General features: G+C 40.5%; 1 protein-coding gene across 1 annotated transcript in view; it reads left to right on the forward strand.

Annotated features, from left to right (window-relative positions):
* The first annotated feature begins 5,239 nt into the window (after window positions 1-5,239).
* The window catches only part of CCNY (cyclin Y), a 135,830-nt gene continuing 118,958 nt past the window's right edge, over window positions 5,240-22,111 (forward strand). The window contains exon 1 of the mRNA XM_068404670.1: window positions 5,240-5,645. Coding sequence (XP_068260771.1) covers window positions 5,492-5,645 — 154 coding nt within the window. The 5' untranslated portion in view covers window positions 5,240-5,491. The remainder of the gene's footprint in view (window positions 5,646-22,111) is intronic.

Consider the following 22,111-nt stretch of genomic DNA (forward strand, 5'->3'; position numbering starts at 1 on the left):
CCTGAAGAAATAAAAGAAATTATGAACAGTTAGATATATATAAATATTCCAGTGTAGTTGTTGCTGAAGTGCTTCACCTGAAACAATGAACAATCTTTCCCTAGTTGAGGGGAAACTGCCTCTTTCTGCAGTGATTTCAAGCTGGTAATATGGCAACAATAATAATGAAAAATAATATAATATAAACTTATCTGGGATATGTACATTTAGGGAAGTATTCTAACACCTGCACTCTAGTGTATCACCTTCATTCTTGAATTGCCTGTTTCCTCCTGTATAGTCAATGAGGAGGACTCGGATTAGGATCCTCTAGTTGCCCTGCCCTTCAGAGCAGGACCTTGACTTTGTGCTCTGAATTATTGCTTAGAATAGTATCTCTTCCTTGGCTAGCACGAGATCAATATCCTAATTTATGCCTAAGGTTAAATACATTAGTAGGTAGCCCAAATTTCTCCCTTTACCTTCAAAAGAAGTCTTGATTTACTCTTCACACGTTTCTCTCTGATTCAAATAAGATACTTGATTTCTGAGAAACAAGAGTGCCATTCACCAAAGGACTAACTTCATTGATACCTGGCTTAAAAATACTCAAATGGTAACACTGAGCAGTAACTCCCATCTCTTACATACTTCTTGTTAGGTTTTAATGGCTTTCCTGTGAACAGTAACTGCAGCAAAGTACCACAGAAACCTCCAGATACCTCTGGTGACAGCACAATGGTTGGGGCAGGCATAGAAAGGGCTTCACATAACTTGTGACCAGGCTGAAAGGACATATTTTGGCAAGTACTGGATTTTTCCCTCCAAGAAAGAGAAGACTTCCTTAATCCTAGAAGAATCAACACCTTAAGCAAAGGGGAAATCAGCCACAGGAGCAGTCCATCCAAATCCATAGGGGTGGGAACCTAAGACATGATCCACAGATGCATTCTCTTGAGGAACACTGTGAAAGGCTTCACCATATGGGCTGGGTCAGAATCAAGCATGACACATTCTGAACTTGTCTTGAGGAAGAAAGTCTTTTGTTGCTACTGAATTTAGTCTTGTAACAATAAATGTAAGTAATAAAAAATAGAATTATCAGAGGGATAATGATTAACATTCCTCAGGTGTGTTCATCACTGTGATTTTAGTTGATTTGGAATTTAATGTTATAGTCAAAAGAAATTTAGTTATTACAGTCAACAGAGTTTAGGGTATGATCCAGTTGGCCAGCCAGATCACTTTTTACATAGGAATGTTCAATTTAAGCTTTTGCTTAAACTCCCTACAACAATTAGCTCTGTGATAAATTTGACAATATGGCATTTTAGAGGGAATGTATGCCCAAATGGCTAGTAGGACTCTTCTCTTATTAAACATTAGATGGCGGTGTGGGGAAGGTATTGCGTGACACAAATTTCTCAGACTATTTGAAAGACAAGCAGACTCAAAAGATGTTTGTCACCAATGAGTTATCGTAAGGATTTTTTTTTTAACTGTCCTTTCCATATCGTTTGGTTTGCAAGCAGAAAGCAGTTTTAGATTAAATAATATTTATCATTTTAATCTACTCAAAATAGATAAAAATCTTATCTAAGCAAAACAGAGACCTACATCTGCTTGTTTGAAACACATTTTTCGACAATGTTCCAGGACTATTTCAAGCACAGAATTTAATGGGTGACATCATTAATATTTAACCTATTAAAATTCATTGTCTTCTGTATAGTGGAGATGCTACAGATTTAAAAATATCTTTATGTAGGAATAAGCCCTTTGTAAACAGGTACCTCAGCATTGACCGATCTTGAAAGTCTTGGCCTTAGTTGAAAGAGCTTTATGGTGTTCCTCAGCTGATGCGTGAAGTTGCTCAGGAGGACAAACACATTAAAATACGTAATCTTAAACCACAAGAATAGAATGGTCTCTAACCAAAGTCAGACACAAGAACTTCTTGTGACATATGTGACATCTAAGCATGTCAGTAAGGTGCAGTGAACTGTTCTTGCTTTACTGTACCAATATTTATCAAATAATACAATTACATTTGCATCATACACTTGATATAGCTGAAATAAAGTAATCATAATTGAAAACCAAATAGGCTTTCCTGACATATATTTCACCTACGTACTTTTCTCAGCTCTTAGATACCAGCAGGAGACCATTACCTTAGAGCAGCATTCCTTTTCTTTGACTTTATCTTTAAATATGTATTGTAGCACTTTTGTCATTATAGCGTACTTAGCAAGCTCTTAGGGTGAAAGGAGGTATAAAGGTTTATGAAAAATTCAGAACAAAAGACTGCAAGTAAGAAAATAGGTACCTACATAGTGATTACATGGTCACAACTGATGATCACAAGTTTTAAATACTTTATATTTTAAAACATTTTAAATGTTTACATGTAGAACATTAGTTTTAAATATAGACCAAAGTTTAAACCATTCCTTTTTAATGAAGGAAACATGTCTTTTTAAGCTCTGCTTATCTACTTAGAGAAGCAGACTTTGCAATTAACCCATCTCCATCATTATGTCATTGCCTGTTTTGTTTCAAAGCTTATGAAAATTGTGGAATAAGTATAAATTGCAAGATTTGACTAAGGATTTGCTCCGATAGATTCAAAGCTGATAAAAAGTTTCTAAATAATTAGGGGTTATGAAATGTTTGCTGTATGCCTAAAAAATTTAGTGGGATTGATACAGCAAGGCAAGATAAAACAATGGCTTCCCTGTTAACATTACCCAAGCATGTACTTAAAAGACAAGGGCACTGGTGCCCTAGGAGTAGTCATGCTGGGAGACTGCAGGTCAAAAAGGGCGTAAATGGGTAAGTGTCCCTGATTCCTACAGGAAGGTAGGATTTGCCATGGCAGGCAGGCAAACAGGTAAGTCTTCCACAGGCTCTCTCTAGCTCTGTTGAGGACCTCCTGGGAGATATGGTAAGCTAGGCATTTCAGTAATATTTTATTATTCTATTGTATATATATTTGATTTGATCTCATGGAATTGTGTTTGAAATCTTGTGATTGCTGCTTATGCCCATTTGAGATTTAATCAACCCTGCCTGAGCAGAAGAGCGGGCTGCGAGCAGGCTCAGCTGACAGCCGGAGAGCAGGGTGTGCTCGAAGGGAGGAACCTGAGGTACCCTCAGCAAGAACCACCATGGTGGTGGAAAGCACTAGCTAGCCTGACATCCTACAAGATAACATTTCTAAACCAGAGCACCAGCAAATATTTAATGTCCTTTTGTTTGGACGCAAACTACCGAAGACACTAATATGCAAAAGATGCTAAACCTATTCTTATTCATCTTGAGTTACGCAAACACAAAGGGACAATGTAACTCACGAACCACTGCCCATCCATGCTTGGGGGAGTGTGTGTGTGTCACAAAATTAGTCACAGAAAACATCCTCAGAATCGTTTTTTTTAAAAAAAAAAATTCTTTTTCTTTCTTGTTGTTTCTTTGTACCCCACTAGGGTATATTTGCATCAAATAAACAGTCAAAGATAGTTGAAAATTAGAAATTAATTTTTCTTTGCAATGTGTGATCTGAAAAAAATGTAGGATGAAAACTTGGAAGTCTTTCATGTAATCATCTGACTTGAGGAGATCGTACGAAAACATCAGATATCATGAGATGCCTGGTAGAGTAACAAGTAACGCTTCCCTGGACATGGGGCTATAAGTCAAAGCATTTTTTTATAAACACACAAATGTGTTTTTCTGTTACCAAATTATCAGTGTAACCATTCAACCACCATGACTCAGACCGCTAGTAATCATGAGAATTGCTTAGATTACAGAGATTTTAAAAATGAAAAAAAAAAAAAAGAAAAACATGCACAATCCCCATCTTTCGCATTCCACTGATACCAAAAAAGTGGATTTTGACTAGGAAAGCTCTGAACACGGGGAAAGCAGTGTGTTGGGGCACGTTACACATCCTCCATCCTCTTTGGCCAGTTATCTTTGACACTGTCAGTCTAACGGAGCTCTTAACAATGAGTTCTCAAGGAATTTGTACATTCTTCTAAAAGCTAAGAGACAGCTGTGAAAATTCCCAGCAGGTGGCTGCGTGCAGACCGCCCAACCATGGGGTAAGTGTTGTGCCTGGCCCGGGTCTGGCCACTGCGCTGGCTGGGCCCAGATCGGAGGCGAAGTTACGAACATGCGGCCGCATGCAGGGCTTCCATGGGCATGAATCATAGGATCATAGAATCGTTTTGGTTGGAAAGGACCTTTAAGATCATTGAGTCCAACCACTAACCTAACACTGCCAAGTCCACCACTAAACCATGTCCCTAAGCAACACATCTACACGTCTTTTAAATACCTGCAGGGATGGTGACTCCACCACTTCCCAGGGCAGCCTGTTCCAGTGCCTGACAACCCTTTTGGTGAAGAAATTTTTCCTGATATCCAATCTAAACCTCCCCTGGAGCAACTTGAGGCTGTTTCCTCTCGTCCTATCACTTGTTACCTGGGAGAAGAGACTGACCCCCGCCTCGCTACAACCTCCTTTCAGGTAGTTGTAGAGAGGGATAAGGTCTCCCCTGAGCCTCCTTTTCTCCAGGCTAAACAACCCCAGTTCCCTCAGCCGCTCCTCATCAGACTGTACTCTAACGTGCCGTGGCGATGACCGCGGGGCTGCCCTCAGGCAGACGGTTCCCCCGGGCCAGCAGCACCGCACAGGCATCACTCGCTGCGGTTCCCTGCCCTGCGCCCCTCCCGCTCGGAGAGGAAAGCGCTCAGCGCCCGGCCAGGCAGCAGCTGCTGCTACCCCCTCTCTTCCTTGGCAAACAACGTGCTTTGCTCTTACATTATGTAAACATACATGTATATGTGTGTAGGGTGACTGGGGACGCTCAAAGCAGGAGGGCTGGGTTCCCGCCAGCCGGCACCACGGCCGTGGCGGCCCGCAGCCCCCTCAGCACCCCGGATGCCCCCGGGGCCGCCGCGGAGGGCGGGCTCCGCCAGCAGCGCTGGGGGCGGCCCCGCTCCGCCGAGCCGGGCACCACCGTCCCCCGGGAGCGGGCACGGCTACGGCTACGGCTGCCGCTCTCGTTGCTCGCCCGGCGGGCGGCGTTACCGCCCGCTTGAACCGGAACCGGTTGGCGGGGCCGCCGGTGGCGGCTGCTGCTGCGGCTGCAGCTGCCGCGGAGGCTGCGTGCGTGGAGTGGGCCCGGCGGCTGCGCGGGGGCGGGGGAGGAGCGCGGCGGCCCCGCCGCCGGCGATGGGGCTGTGCTTCGGCGGGCCCTGCGCTGCCTGCCCGCGGAGGAGGGCTTAGCTGCCGCAGCCCACGCCGGCGGACCGCGCTGCGGGGCTGCCTCCGCGGATGAACCGCCGGGGGGATCCGCTGGCGAGTGCAGACGCAGGGCGCCGCAGCCGCCACCTCTTCCCCCGCCGCTCCCCTTCGTCGGCGCCGCTGCCCATGGCTTCCCGCCGCCCCTGCTGACCGGCCGCCCCTCGCCTCCTCCCGAGCCGGGGCCAGGCTGAGAAGATGGGGAACACCACCTCCTGCTGCGTCTCCTCCAGCCCCAAGCTGCGCAGGAATGCCCACTCCCGGCTGGAGTCCTACCGCCCCGAGGCCGAGCTGAGCCGGGAGGACACGGGCTGCAACCTGCAGCACATCAGCGACCGGGAGAACATCGACGGTGAGGGCGGGCGGGCGGCCGGCCTGGGGAGCCCCCGCTTCACTTCCCTTCCCCTCCCCTGCCCTCCCTGCGGCGGGGCCGCGGCTCTGCCCCGCGAGGCTTCCCCCGCGGGTGGGGCTCGGCCCGCTGCCCTGACACCGTGTCCCTCCGTGCCGCGACGGCCCGGTGTTGGTCCCCGTGTCCGCCCCTGTGGGGCTCGCGGGGGTGTCGCGGTACATCTGCGCGGGATTCAGCCTCCGGCGCCGCACCTTTTCCCCGGGAGAGGTGCGGGGCGGTGTGTGGGACCCTTCGAGCGAGGGCAGGGCAGCACCCCCCGCCGCCGCATCCTCTGGCAAGGTGCAGCGTTTCGGCCCCGGGGCTGCGCTGCCGAGCCCCGTCTCCCTCCCGGCTGGGGTGAGATGGCGTTCCCGGCGCTCCTCCGCACCGCGGAGGCCCGGCTGACTCGAACCCAAATCTCGGGGGTCGGCTCTGGCCCAGGGCAGGTTTCTCCGCGGTGCGGGCCGCGCTGTGCCCTGCCAGCGTCACCCGGCGGGTATGTCACCTGCCAGGCCTCTGCAGGGCTGCGAACGTAAAGGACAAACCTAGCCAGCAGTGAAAGCGGGAGCAATGTTTCCCATGACAACCTTCTCCTCCAGTGACTTTTTCTTCCCCCGTTACTGTCACGATGAGGCACTGCTCTATGAAATCGTGAATACCGCCTTTCCCTCTCTTTCTCTGCAGTGGCATTCAAAAAAGCCATATTCCTGTTGGTTTAGCAATGACTGAATGTGCTGTTGCTTTGGATAATCAGAATACAGCTCAATTTTAAAGATGTGGTTTAATGTATACATGTAATTTAGTTTTTGATTAGCTGAAGTATTTAGTCCTAAAACTTGGTAAAAGGTCGGCTATCTCCTGGATTAGTTTACATGAACTGCCTTTGGTAGAAAGCCAGAAAAAGGGACTTTGGTGCACTCTAATTTGCCTTCCACATTTTTTCATAGCTTATTCAATTGTGATTTTATTACAGAGCTTTATATTAAGTCGGTTCTTGACACTTGGCAAAGTTATGAAACCCATAGAAGCAGATAGGTTCCCTCTCTGGTAAGATTATTTCTTTTAATTAGATACATTCTGGAAATATGAATGTTTTTCAGATGTCTTTGCTACATGCAGCTGAAAAATTGGAGTGTAACAGGATCAGTAGGTGGAAAAAAATACTTAATGGTCTGGTTTGAGAAAGCCAGGGAGATGAAAGAACCAATTGTTGATCTATGAATGATTAATTCTTCCAACACCAGTGTTGTCCAGCATAGCAGCATGCAGCTCTCTCTGATGGTACGGATTTCTCCATCTATACCAACAGAGTCTACAGTAAAGTTTTTGGTCAGAGATGTGCGGGTTTTGTGCCTTATTCTTGATGTGGGTTTTTTTTTTTTCTGGATGGGAAGAAGGGCATAGGTGGAAATAGTGAGTGCTCATGTGCTTGTTAAAATGTGCAGGTAATGCAGATAACTTCCGGCACCTTAGTAGTTATTTGCAAAAAAAAAATTCCTTATTGGTTGGTTGTTTCATTTGTTAGATCAAGGCATGTGTGTGTTCTGTCTCTCTTCTCCTTTAAAGTGCAGCATGTTTCAAGCCTGGAGTTGTAACCTGTTATTAGAAAACTGAAAATACCTTGTGTATTATTTATTTTAAATTTTGCTGGTTTTGATCCAGGACTGTTGTTGATGCAGTGTCGCATTTTCAAATGGGAAAGCTGTCTTCAGTTCTGTAAAACAGCAACACGTTTTGCATTTCCTTTTTGTGCCTTACTCTAGTCTTGCCCCTTTTTATGGATAGAGTCTGAGAAATAGGTTTTCACTGAGGAGACTGATGGACAATAAATGTCTGTACATACAAAACAAAGGGAGATGCTTTGGGTAAAACAGCTTTTTGAAATGTGCTTTATTGCAGGTCTGTTACCCCGGAGTCATAGTCACTGAAGGCCTTTCAGTCAAAGATGATAGACTGATTACTAAATGTAATAAGATGATACTGTGTTCCTGAAATTTTATTTCCTATTAGACTAACTGTTATGTTTTTGTTATTAGATTGTGTGAAGTTGTATGGCATGCAGATGTTTACGGATGAGGCACTGGGGTGGGAAAAAAACCTTCACAATACAGAACTCTAATGATATTTTTGTCATTTTACAATGATGTTCTTTACAATGAAAGAACAATAGTCTGGTTATCTGTGTCATGAAGAGAAAATGGTGGATGTTGATTCCTTAGTATTCCTGCAAATCATGAAGTGTTGCCAGGAGTTTCTCAAATTGGTAGTGTTGCTGAACGTACTTTTTTTTTTTTAATAGGTGATGACAAAGGCTGATGCACTGAAAGGAAACTTTTTTTAACACTTCAAATTTGTGTTTCTTGCTGTTCAAGTGAGAGCCCTTCCATCCGTCTCAGTACGTGTCGCAGCAAATTTGTGTCCCTAGGAAGCGTTTACCGTGCGAGTGGTACTTTCAGGGACTGTGACAAATCATGACATGCAGTGTCCTAGTTAATGTGTTTCATGTGGAAGTTGCCTTTGTGCTCATATTCATGGAAATTCATGAAACATTTTAGTTTTTGGAGTGGGTAAAGCTGCTTGAATAAAACAAGAAAACTTTTAAATCAGCTGTGGGCTGTTTAAGCTTTTAAGAGGGATCAGTGTAGGCCCGATTTCTGGCAGTATGAGGGGGAAAATAAAAATAAAAAAATGGAGGGATGTCAAACCTTTAAGAGGGATTTAACTGGAAACTTTATTACTAGTGGAACTGTTTGAAGTTTGCCAGTCTTATCATAAGGAAATATTCGTCAAATCTGCGTTCAAGATCATGCCTTTGAATTGTCTCCTGTAATTCAGGTACAATACCCAATTTAGTAATAGTTTTTCAAAGAACGATTGGAGGAATTCTACTTCAGTAGGAATGGGTTTTATAGCAAGATTTTACCTCTATGTCACTGGTACCTTGTCAGAAAATCTCAGTTTCTGTAATATTTCACAACTGTTAATGAAGTGGTATCTGAAAGAGAAGGGAATTTTGAAAGAGATTTGATTAGGAGGAATTTATCAAGTGACTCATTTTGGAGAATGATAATGGTGAACTTCTCTTTCTTCCTTTTTTTCCCCCCAGATTTTCTGAGAAGGTAACAGACTTTTATAAAAATCCACACATGTGCAAAATTGCCTCTCTGGATATTATGCAGTCACCAGAATGCTTTTTTTTTCTTTGTACAGGCTCATGGCAATGAAGAACACCTAACAGATTTTTACTTCTTTTTTTTTCAGAGAAAAAGCAAGAGGACAATTGTAACATACAGAGGTTACCGTCTGTTTTTGATGATTTGTTGCTAAGGGGGAGCTTCAACATTTTTCAGTGCTTCACATTCAAAAATTTACTTTAAGAAAATTATGGCAGTGGATTCAAGATACGCAGATTCCTAGCTCTGTTTGCCATCAAGACATTTTTTTTTGCAGCAGTGATAATGGCAACAACAAGTAAAAGTGGTAGAAACCTTAATGTATCAGATTCTGTATCTTATTTGCATATAAACTTTTGTCTGTGCAAGCGGTGTCAGCATCTTGGTGTATGCACTGTTTAAATCCTGGCTAGCTGGACTGACCATAGTCTAGACTCCGCTTATTCTTTACATCAGCGGGTCACACAGTCAGACCCACTGTTAGTTTAACTTGTGAAAAAGCAGCGTGTGCTCATGTGCTCAAATGTGATTTCTCTGTTTGAAGCATGATTTCTGTGGTGAGCTTTTTAAATGTGGAGCTGTAGCGAGGGGGCAAAGAGGATGTCTTACTACCATTACGATGGCATGAAGCAAAGCTGATACCCTGTAATGAAATTTGCCAGAAGGCTGTTCTTGAAATAGAGGCTAGATGGAGAGTTCCTAGGCTGTTTGAAGGAAAGACAGTTCTTCATGATTAGCCTTTCCCCTGTCTTATCCTTCCCTCTCTTTCAAAAATCTGATCCGTCCCCCCCTCCTTGTAAACTCCCGCTAATGTCACTAGGTCATTTTTCATTGCTAACTCAGATAATGTCATCCTGTGTAACTGGGCATCACTGATAAACCTCTTCAGCCCTTTTCATGATGGGCCAATCATGTTAATTTTTTGCTTCATAATGCACAGGCTCGTAAGAATGGACTGTTCTTTAAAAGCCATTTATTGGTTAATTTACATATTTTTTTCTCCACCTTCTTGAAACTAGCATATGGGAGTCTCTGAAATGAGGTTAGTTGGTAATTGTCTATCACTGTCTACTGGGTTTTATAAGAATTATGAGTTTCTAGCAAAATACAGGAAAGGTTTAAAATGTCTGCCCCATACACCTAATGAAATTTTGCTGAAAGGGAATGCTGGTGTTTTGAAGAGCTAGGGCATGATGGGTTGCACTCTGTGAAGGAACTGACCTACATTCACAAAAGTCAAGCTATAAGCACTTCAGAAGCATATTAAAGATCTAGTATGTTGCACAGAGATGTTCCTGCTAACAGCTGGATCGTAAAAGGATAGCCCTTCTTTAAAAAAAAAAAGTTTCTTTGGTTTACAGAAAAGTCTCTTTTCAAAAATTTTCATGTTCCCTTCGCCAGTATTCCTGCAGAGAGGTGATCTATGTGCTTTTCAGTACTGTTGTTTGCATTACCTACCTAAGCATTTGTCAGAGGTCATGTATCCAGGTACAACTGCAATCTTGTGCATCAAAAATTAAAAATAGAGCCTGCTGTGGCCTACATCGCTGAACTTAGTCCCATTCTGCATACTGCTTGTGATGCATACCTCACAGCTTTGGTTTTTTCTTCCGCTATCAGCTTCATCTGTTTTTTCTGTGCTGTGCCCTGCTTCTGAAAGAGGCACCATCATGTTGTACAAAACCTTCCTAAAACCTCGCTTTCACATTTTTCACATCAAACCAGTAAATTCACACCGTTTTTGAAGTCAGTATTTTCATATTTAGCTGTAGAAGCTTTCAGATGCACACATGCTAAGACTAATCATAATTGAACTTACTTCTAACCAATTTTATTAGCGCACTGCCATCTGATTAAGATTTTCTTTATTTCTATCTTTGTTGGTGTAAAAATTTTGCAGAAAACTGTAATATTTGAATGCTAAGACAAGTTTATAGAGTGGAGCTAATCCTAAGATTAAAAGCGAATTGTCATCCACCTCGCATAACGTTTCCCACACTCTCCTCCACTGTGGTTCTTAGAGGGGAAGAGTGTCTGTACTGGTATCTCTGTGGTATCTTTCTCTCTTCGCAAGAAGAGTCAGCCTTCAACTACTCATTCATAATTTTCTTTACAAAAAAAACAAACCAGCTTTAGTTGAAAAAAATGTATCTCAGGCTTTTTGCTTACTTGTTTCTTTGTCTGCAAAATGATTCCTATACACCTGTGGCTGAGATCCAGAAGGTGTCAGATGGGAAGTGAGAAGATTTACTTTCAACAGTATGGAAACCAATATGAGACTGTGTTGACATTTTAAAAGCTGCTTTTCTTTGCTGTGTTGGTATTTCATTAAGAGTGGGAATTGATGAGTTATTCCTGAATCCGAAAGTTGGATTGTAAGGAGGCAAAACTGTTACAGAAGATACAGAGGGAGTGGGAAGTGCTCCAGGGTTTTATAAAGCCAGGTTACCCAAAATGTTGTGATAAGGTGTCCTGTTACTGAACGAAGATGCGAGACTAGTGGTACAGGGATCCTTTTCTAGATTTAGAGCAAAATTAGTGGATTATTGCTGTGCTTAAAATTGTTTCTGGTATGCAGTTTATCCCTGCACATTGGTATTCTGGGAGATGGTACCTTTTTGTTGCTGTGTTATTTGTGTTATGACATCTTACTGAATGCTTCCAACTGATAAAGAAACTTCCTGCCATGTTTGTTCATGCAAAGGATGCACTGATTTCGGATGCTGAAAGTAATACTGCATGAGAAAGAAGCTATGCTTGATCAGCAAAGATGTTTTGAAATGCTATCCTACACTTTCTTGCTTCTGTGCAAACTCTCTAAGGAGAGAGTAATTTAGGAATTATGAGCATATGTGAGGTTATGTATGTGAAATGACTGGCAGTAGTTATGCTTCTGTGCTTGTGGTTGGGTTTTTTTAGTATTTGTCAGTAGTTCCATTTTACACTTAAATATACTGTGATTTCTTTATCCTCTTTTCTGACTTTCTTAAGGAAGGAGATTGCACTAGTTGAAGATCCAGACTTTGGGAATTGTTAACTGGTCCTGAACAAGGCAGGACACGCTTCCCTGCTTTGTCTAAAAGAAGCTTTCAGGCTGTGATCAGTGAGCTTTATGGGCGGTAGTTACATGCCTCAACTACTTTGTGAGCTGTGGTATTTTGTAAAATGATGCAAGTGATGTAAAGACCTTGAAGAAGGTCTTTCAGCATTTGAAATTAATTAGAGCTCTTGATTCCTAGGCTGATGTTCGGAGTTTTAGATCTCATCTGTTTTTCTAGCTTGAAAAAAGTTGTCTGTATGTTCTACTGTCATATGTACAGTTTACATTCAGTAAGCTGTAGTCTCTACTGATTTGGTGGGTGTGTGTGTCCCTTCCTCTTCCTCAAAGAATTCTGTTAAAATAACCAGTGTGAAATACAGGTTAGAAAAGAAAAAAGTTATGATTGAGAATATGTAGATAAGCCTAATAGAAATTTTTGTTTCTAGGTAGTTTGTTGGTTTGCTTATTATAGGATTGCAGTCTCTTGTGTGTCTGGGAGATCGTATCACAGCTGTTATGAATCAGGATCTTTATAATCTGTTCTGATACCTGTTTGTTTTGTTTTCTTGTTGTTTTGGAGGACTTCAAAGGACTCTTATTAATTAAGTTTATGAAACTATATAACTGAAGTCAACAGAGATAAAATTCATAATCATAGAATCATCATAGAACGGTTTGGGTTGTGCCTCTATTATAAGCTATGTGTTGATCCCACCTGATGCTCCCTCCTCCCTCCCTTTTTTTTTTTTTTTTTGTATCTCTGTCATAGTCTGCCTTCCTGCCTCCTGCCTGTGCTTCTCAGCCCAAGCTTTTTCTACGCACAACATACAGAAGTTCTTGTCTCTGATCTCATCACCTCTTACTTGACCCTTTATGTTTTGCTGTGCTTCTTGAGCAATGAGAAGTACACAACACATACAGTACATTCTAGAGCCGGGTCGGCGTGATGACTCCAGGATGGCATCATAACTTCCAATGTTGATTTCAAAACCCTGTTTTAGATTACATCATGTTTGCATTTCAACATTTGCTGCACATTCCTAGTTTCATAGAGATAAAGTTCATAATCATAGAATCATCACAGAATGGTTTGGGTTGGAAGGGACCTTAAAGATCATCTAGTTCCAACCCCCCTGCCATGGGCAGGGACACCTTCCACTAGACCAGGTTGCTCAAAGCCCCATCCAGCCTGGCCTTGAACACTGCCAGGGAGAGGGCATCCACAGCTTCTCCGGGCAACCTATTCCTACCTCTTCTGCATGTTTTACAGTCAAACAAATACAATAATCCTTGTTCTCTCAGATCTGTGTGATGGTTATCCACATATTGGTAAGATTTCTGTATTTCCCCGTTGTATCTTTGGACTTTCAAGTAGCATTGAACGTGTTTTCATGTTCAATCTCTATATTTTCATCATGGCTTTTGGAAATGTGTGCTTTATGATGAATTTATGTCCTGGGTTACAGTTTGGTATTAGAAATAAACCTCAGTGCATGAGTTGTAATTCTTTAAATAGGTTCTGAGGCTGTGTAGGTTTTTCCTTTTTAAAGAGTAGTGGAATGCATATACACTGCTTTCTTCCAAATAAAAAGCTGAAAAAAGATTTAGTTAGTAGCACTATTAAGATTTGCAATTCATGGAGGAAATTTCTTGGTAATTACTATCTATCTGTATAATTGATACTCTACCCATGCTTCAATATGTCCAGCTGTATGTAAATCTTCTCTAACTACATATTTTTGCATTTCTTTCCTCATGTAAATGAGGAGTCTCCTTGGTTTCTAATTGGGGAATCAAATCTGATTAATCTGGCATTGCCTAATTGAAAGGCAGGATCTGTTGCTGAAAAAGGTTTTTCCTTGTATGAAGGGAGTGGGAGCGCGTGACTTCTGAGCTCAGAGGTGGTTGATGGGACTGGCAACTGGCCTGTTCTGACCAGGGTGACCTGCAAACCGGGTGGCACCCTGGGGATTAGCAGGGCGAGAAGGGCTGCTGTGCTGTTGCTGATGGGTTGCTGGGGTCCAGCTGCATGTGCAGCCCAGCCCTGTCCTGCCGGGGAATGGTGGGACCAAGAGGGAGTTTCCATCTCCCACCTGTGGCCCATGTCTAGTACTCTTCCTTCCATTGGTTTTGTTGGTCTGTGGCTCTTCTCCATGTGAAGGTTTTAGTTTGTGGCTCTGTAGGTCAGAAAGGCTCTCCAGCCCTGTTGTCTACTTCTCTTAAAAAGTGTTTTGCAGAAAGTTGCTGAAATGATCATGAGTGCTTCCTCTGCTCTGCTTGCTGGCCATACCGTCATCTCCACAGGCAGCTCCTTCAGTCTAATCATGCTATGCTAATCAAACCTGTGGGGAATATCACATGTTAAGTCAGCACACTGCCAGATGTTGCTGTAGCTGTATGACTTTATCTTATTTATGTGACAAAAATTAGTGGAGGCACCTAGATCTCAAGAGAATGTGCTGACTTGCTTGAGCCAATGTCGGTTCTTACATGGGGATTTTAATCTTGTTTTTCGTCAAGGCAAGATAGTTTTTATGCAGGTATACCAGAAATAAGCTGTTAAGGGTAGCCTGTCAGATAAGGGGAGGAAAAAAAAATATAACTCCTGATATAACCACTTTGGCAGGGGTGCAGCAGTGTATAATTAAGTATTGTGAAGCTCTGGTTCAACAGTGCACATGAACTGCACGCTCAAGTCCGTTGCTAGCTGTATAGCGCTTATATTTGCAATGATATTAAAGCATCTGAGCTTGTTCTTATCTTGCAGTTAAGTCCTGTGATAAGTTTGCTAAACAGGACCTGTATAAGAATAATGCGTGTTGAAATAATTGAGAACATGGAGCTTGCTCGTGCAAGATGCTTAGCATTCAGTTGTCTGTTCAGCAAAGCACTTACTGAGATAGGATTTTGCATCTGATTTATAAATAGTCCTAGTAACTTCCTACTGCTTGCTACAGTTCTCTTTCATCAAGTAACTCGGGTATTTTTTTTTTTAATATCTGTTAGAAAATAATAAGGAAAGTATGTGCTGATAAAGTTTTATTGTTGATGTCTTCTAGAGAGTTGGTAATATCTAGCTGTTATCTGAAACATAATTTGACCCAGGAGCCTGTTTGATCTCTGGAAAGATCTCTGCAGCATCTTTCAAGAGTCTGACCATATCTACTTATCATTTGGAGAAAAACCTAAGACTTGGTTCAAGAAAGCAGTTTTGTGTCATTGCTAAATGGCATTACCTCTGTTTATCTTGCTGTCTGGGTCTGATTTCTTTGTTCACTTGCTATATTTTCATTGGATCTTTCTCTTTTGTCTTCAGTTTATCCCTTTTTGGCAGGGTTTACTGTTTTGCAATAAGTAAGCTTTCTTATCCTAGCCGGCTGAAGTTATTATCCAGGACTGGGTCATGATAGCATTTTTTGATCCCATAAATAAACTTGTGTTTAGTGTGGTTTCTTAGTGGAGCTTAAAACAGACGGGAGGAAAAAGTCACAGTTTCCCTATGATAATATATAGCAGCTAGCCCCAGGCACATGCCTATGTATCTTAAATAAACAGCCAATACATTGGTAGTTACCATTAATTATTTCTATTAGCTTCATTCCTGTGATTAAAAGGGATCATTATCATCTCCATGATGGTATATTGACCTAGTAAACAATGGAGAACCAGAAATTACTTGCAGCTGAAGGCTGTTGTGATGAACAACACTTTATGTATTCATGCCTGTGCTTATTAATATAATATATTAATAATAGGTGACTTATTGTGTTTTCAGGCTCAGACAGCAGTGAAGAAATGTCCTCAGCTCTCTGTTTACCAGAAAGTTGGAATTAAACAAAAAGGATTGATGAGATTTACAAAGCAAGCTGAAGGCGATTTGGATATTAAATAATCTTGCAAATACTGTGCCTGACTCTTGGGAGCAGAATATATTTTTAAGTTAATATATGTCCTCTTCCCTTAATGGCAATTTTTTTATTTCCCCGATATAAAAGGTGTTTATTTTTTAAAGACAGTATCTTGATGCCTCAAGCTAGCATTAAAAGTAACAGTAGGCATCTTTCAAGCAAAGCAATCTCCATGTCAACAAGTAATATTTGTGAGAGAATTAAAACCCCTTGAAACACATTAGAAGACATATGGTGAAAGGGTAGGGAAATAGTGTTTTAGTGGTACTACGGACTGTAGTAGGAATTTCAGCATCCCTAAATTACTTGTTTAAATACCCTTTTCTCAGCTCTAAAACTCACTTAGGGTTAAATACTAATCTGTTGTAAATAAGCTTAACTGAACTCAGTGGAACTACATTTAAGAAAATTTATCTCTTTATTTTCCAAGGTGATGTATCGAGGCAGCTCTTGAAGTCAAGTCCAAGTTTTGGGAGTTCCTTCAGACTGGATCAGTTTTCTGAGGACTGGAAGAAAAGAAATAGAGAGGTTTTCTGCCAGTTCAGACCAAGTAAAAAGTTAATCTAGTTCTTGTAGCAAAATTGCTTCCTTGAAAGTAAAATAATGATTTAAGATTTATGAAATAGATTTGGTTTTAGTTGTGGGGTTGGTTTTTAGTGTGTGTGTGTGTGTATATATATTCATGTATGTATCTATATAAAAACCCCACAACCAAAACCTTCCTGTGAAGAAAATCAGGGGTTCTGTGTGAATGTAGAAGCCATTGGGATGTAGGTTTCTGCCAGGAACATGAAATCATATAGAGCTGATAACAGCCAAAGACTTATTTTGCTAATTTCTTCACGCCTCTGTACACTGTACAATGGGTCTTCTTGACTTTTATTGTTTGTTCTCAAAAAAAAAAAAAAAAAAAAAGTAAAAGTAACCTTCCTGTTTGCAGTCAGAAACTAGGTATCCTTCTGGGTTTTGGTCTTTAGTTCATGGCTCACAGCAGTTTTTCATTCTCGCTGCTCCTGGCTGAAAACTGTTTTCTTCTGTGCTTACTGTTAAGTTGTGAAGGACATATCCTGAGAAGTGCCTTATGGGATTGCAAGGTGAACAGCATGTGGTATGCTTGTTAAGGTAGTTGGTTGGGACATAGGTAAGACAAGATCAGCAACTTTGCTCTCGTGCATGTAGCAGAGAATTTGAGAAATCCCACAGTTGGTCAAGCCATTGTCTCCAACAGCAGTGGCTGCTCAAAGAATGTGTATAGAAACTTCTGCACTGTGCTATTTTGGATGAAGAGCCTTACGGAACTGAGGAATACCTGTAAGCATGTAAAAAACAGACAAGAAATAGTCTTTGGATATGACCTTAGTTTTAAAGGAAAGATAATACTAGTCTTAAAAAAAGTTTTTTTTACATCGCTTGTTTATAAACTTCTGTATGACATTTGGATTGCTTCTGGTACAGGAAGGTAAGTTTCTTGGGGTTGTTTTGGAGTGTGCCCCTGTATTTCTCAGGCAGAAGGACACATGCTAGAGTCCTACAGAAATATGCTGGTACGTGAGCCGCAGACATCCTTAGATATTTGTTACTTTGATTTTGCTGGGCCTAGGGCTACACTTGGGGTCTATGAGCACACTGTGACAAGTTCTCAGAGTCAACTAGAATGCTGAAAAATACTGATGATTTTTTTGTTTGCTTATTTTTTTTCTTAACAGAACATAATTCTGAAAAGCAATTATCACATACTGAAAAGTTTTATAAGGACGTGCAAATCAGGTTAGATTTTCAATGTGAAATATGATTTTAGTGCTTATGCAGTAAAATTGCGTGCCCTTACAGACTGATGTTCCCAGTCAGCTATGGAAATGGCATAAGCTTTCCAGAAGAAAGTTCTTAGTTTACTTCAGTCCTGGCCTCCTAATTTCTGAAGGAGCTATTGGTCAGCCTCATGGTGTCTATAGAATGCTGGGAGTGATTAGGGTATTACACGGCCTGTAAATACTGTTGGTGGGAATGCAGTGAAACCATCAGCTATGCTTCATAGTCTGGGTTTTCCTTGCCTCATAGCAGTGTGTGAAGGGGAAAAGAAACTGGAAATGTGAAACTTCTGTTAACAGCAGTTAGATTTTTGCTGCTCTGTGTATTGGAGAGCATTGTTAGCGCACTGAGAAGAAAACTGGATTTATCTCAGGAAATGCGTTACTACTGGATAAAAGGAAGCATTTGCTTCTAGAAAAGGTGTCTTCCAGAATATACTGCACTTGATTATATAGGCAGCTTTAGTAATTGCAAAAATTACATACTTGAAAGGTAAGTAAAATTCAGAGGCTAAGCTAAAGTTGAGGACTAGCCACGTGGTAAAAGTGGATGTGCATGTCAAATCTGATGGTGCCTTAAACAATATATTAGGGGAAAAAAATTTCTAACATTCCCCCCCACCCTTCCCATTCCATACTGCACTTATTCACAAGATAGATATTCAAGGAGGAAGCAATATTGCAATTTGAGACTGCAGTCAAGTGTTCATGCATTTGTGGCGTTATTGTTTCGGTTCCCTTTCATTTCCAATGAATAGAAGAACCTTTTCCAAAGACGGCATTTCAGAAAAGATTAGTATTCAGAATATTCAGTTTAGGATAGGTGACATGCTAGACCATAATTTTTATGTATTTTATCTAAAGCCTGTCGAGAACACTGATTAAGAAAAGACTTTTACTTTCACATTTTACCCCAGCAATTTTGGGGTAGTTAAAAAAAAAGGAAAAGATCTAATTTCTTTACATGTCTGTTTGCATATCTTGATTTGAAGTCTAACGAGGAAGCCAACAGATAAAACCTGCAAAATGTTACGCTGTCAGTACTTTTGAAACTGCCCCTTATCCAGCTCAAATTCTGAGGTTTGAAATCATGTCCGTTTTTAATATAGCTTCTATCATTGTTTTAGAGCCCTCCTCAGTCATTTCTGAAATCGCAATGAAGTCTTTGCATTGTCTGATGTTACTTTACAAAGTCTGGATATGAAAGTAGATAGACAGAAGGTGATATTATTGCTTGCTGTTACCTACTTCTAGCCACTGCCTGTGACTTCACTGATGTCTCTGAGGTTCCTTTCTGCTTGTTTCCTGAAAGTAAAAGTTTTATACACAGGTAATAAACAACCCTCTGGTGTTCTGCAGTTTCTTGTATCTAAAGATAAGAGAAAACCAACTGATAAGTACCTCCAGTGCAAGTGTACAGTGTGACATGGAATATTACATGCAAAATGGGCATTTTAGCAAAGTATCCCCTGCACAGTGTTGCTCTTGGTTGTATTCTGTATCTTATATTAATTGGATGTGTTCAGCAGTGGTAGCTGTGTCAGGGACAAGGTCCAGCAAACACATGTTGTGTTTCTGCTCGCAGGTGGCTATACTTAATTGATGGATGAAGAATGAGAGTCCACTATTAGCTTTAATCCTGCTATTGTTTTTTGACTGGAAATTGTTCAGTGACGGGCAGTGAAACTCCAGCTAGGCAGATGGAAAGACAGCAGGAAGCTTTTAGATTTAACAAAATGAAAGTCTTTGGCATTTACCATGTCACTTCTTTCTTCTGTTTTAACTTTTTCATTGGTGAGTGGAAGAATGTTGCTCCAGTTAAAGAAAACAAATTGCAAGCAGGTTTTAATATTGATAATTTTGGTTTGTGTTTATCCTTTCAACTGTGTCTGCTAACCAAGATATATAAGCATTTTCTTTGTGAGGCTGCTCTTCTGTCATTTTGATGTTAGCTTTTAGACTATTAGTAAGTAATTCCAGTTTTATTTGTATTGCCATTGAAATATTCTTAATGTATTCATTAGATTTTCATACTTAGAAGAAAATTTTCTGTTATTCATGAATACTGCCTGTTTTCTGATTCAGTTGAATTTCCTTACCTCATGCTGATTGATGTGTAGAAATCCCTATAGACTGATGACGAATTGTCTGCTTTTTAGAAACTGTTCTTGTTTTTTCCATGTTCTGAATAGTTAAATATTCTGGTTTTGGAATTAATATATTTTCAGAAGCTTCTTGTTACAATTGAAATCTTACCAGTTTACTTCCAACGTTTTCCATTTCAAGTGATCCTTTATAGTCCTCTTGACTTTATTTTCTGCTCTTCTCTTTTCTCTGTTGCTATGTGGAAAATGTCCTTTTGCATAGGGTAAATTCACTGTATGCTGATAAGCTCAGCTATGTTTTAATATGCTTGTTCTTAATTTTTTTTTAATTTGAATAATCCTTCTAGTAACAATGACAATTCCCACATAGGCCTATTTGCATTATTTTTATATATATATATATATATATATATATATATATATATATATACACACACACTTAAAATCATGGAGAATGGTTTGGGACTCCTAACTGTTTATACACTGCAGGATATTGAGGTGGGACACATGCAAAACACAGCAAAGTGGCACAGAAGCCAAAAATACTGTTGTGGAGATTCTAAGCAAATACAGTGTCTCTGTCCCTCCCTCTCTTCCCATCCCTCTCTGTTTATGTATTACCTATTGCTTATTAAATGTTTGATATAGAAAATTAACATGGATTAATATTTATAACATCACCTTGAAATATAAGTATGCTAGAAAGTGAGATGAACAATGTTTAAATGTCATATTAAGAAACTGATCTAAACTAAGAAATATATATTTTTATTTTAATTTTATTAAAGAATGAATGCCTAAGCATGCAAATTAACTTCTTTACAAGTGTGAATCTGCTATTTTCATTATTATAACTTTGATGTGATTAATTATCTGAATTTAAAACTTTTAAAAATAGTTTCATTATATTCCCAGTTTTGAATGGAGACTTCTCACACAGTTAGGAAAGGCCAGGGACATGTGCCATTTGTAACAAGTGCCAAATCAGAGTAATGGGGGTCTCCTTTTTTCGGAGAGTTTTCTCATTTTCTTCTGTTGTGCTTCTCCGTTCATAAAGTAGACATCCACAAAGAGAGGAATCAAAATCTTTCTCAATGGAGTGCAACTCAGTGTATCAGCGAGAACAACCCAAGTCTGTATTATTCTCAGAAGTTGGAGAGGATCTGCTATCTTAGGAGACATGCTTATTTTTCCATTTAAGTAACTTGCTGGGGTGGCACTGTGAAATTAAGATACAGGAACTTAATCTTTAAAACCTCTGTTTTGGCATTTAAGTGTGTGAAAGATTTGGCTGGGTTATTTTCCTGTCCCCTTTTAAGAGAATGAGTGATTCAGTTGGCTTCAAGCGCATAATTGGCCTTTTTTTCCATGGAATTTCAGGTGTGTTATTTTTAGGGAGACACTTACCAAATCATATCTGTATGCCTTAGCATTTAAGTGTTTAAAATGTTAGTTTTGTATTGATTAATAGTATTGCTGGAAAACAATTGCTCCATCACAAGTAAGTGGAGTTTCTCTTTTTAAGGCTGCTTTAGCCTGTTGCTTGATGCTGTAATGCAGGGATTGTTCATTTCCTAGCAAAACTGAAGTCAGAACAGAATTGTAAGTGTGCTGAGAGCAAAAAAGCTTCAGGGTTAACCCTGGTCTCTGTGGGCACACTGATCCCTTGGAAGGAACATCTTTGTGTGTTTTGTCTAGCTCTGATCTTTGCTTCTGTGGTTGAGAAACTTAACCCCTAAGTAATGAAGTTCTTTTAACAGATTATTTTCCTTCACTAAATTAATTTATTTACAGACTTCTAAACATTCTAAATTCTTGGAAGTCCCAAAATCTGATGCTAATTCCAGATAAACCAGTGACACCTGTGCTCATTTATCTCAACACTGTAATCCCTTTTCAAGGGCTTGAATTTTCCCCTTTAATCTGCAGGCTCGTGTCACAGTGTCTCCTTTCAAAGCCACTCCTGTGTACTCTGAAGTTGATCACTGATACCATCTGAGGCCATGGCAGGCTGGAGCCTTATGAGTTTTATCTCTGTCTGCCATAATATGCCTAGAGTAGGCAAAATTTGTGGTATAATCCTTTTATGTTTGTATTCTAACAATGCTATGCTGGTCAGTTATTTTCTATGGAACTAATAAAAATAACCAATAAGTAACCAATATGAAACTGTAATTTTAAAATAATGTTTCTTGTGCACTTGGTACAAAGCTGCCATGTAAATACATGTAAATAAATTTATTAATGTGTGAAAGACTTCAAATTTTATAATACTTGTGAGATGACTATGCTGTTTATCAAGCAGTGGTGCTGTGGGTCATAAAATGTACAGCATGCTTGGTTTTGACTTGGGAGAGCTCTTGCAGATTCAGGTTGTGTATTTGTTCCCAGAGTTT

Source organism: Nyctibius grandis, chromosome 7 (genome assembly GCF_013368605.1).
Source record: "Nyctibius grandis isolate bNycGra1 chromosome 7, bNycGra1.pri, whole genome shotgun sequence".
NCBI classification, from domain to species: domain Eukaryota; kingdom Metazoa; phylum Chordata; class Aves; order Nyctibiiformes; family Nyctibiidae; genus Nyctibius; species Nyctibius grandis.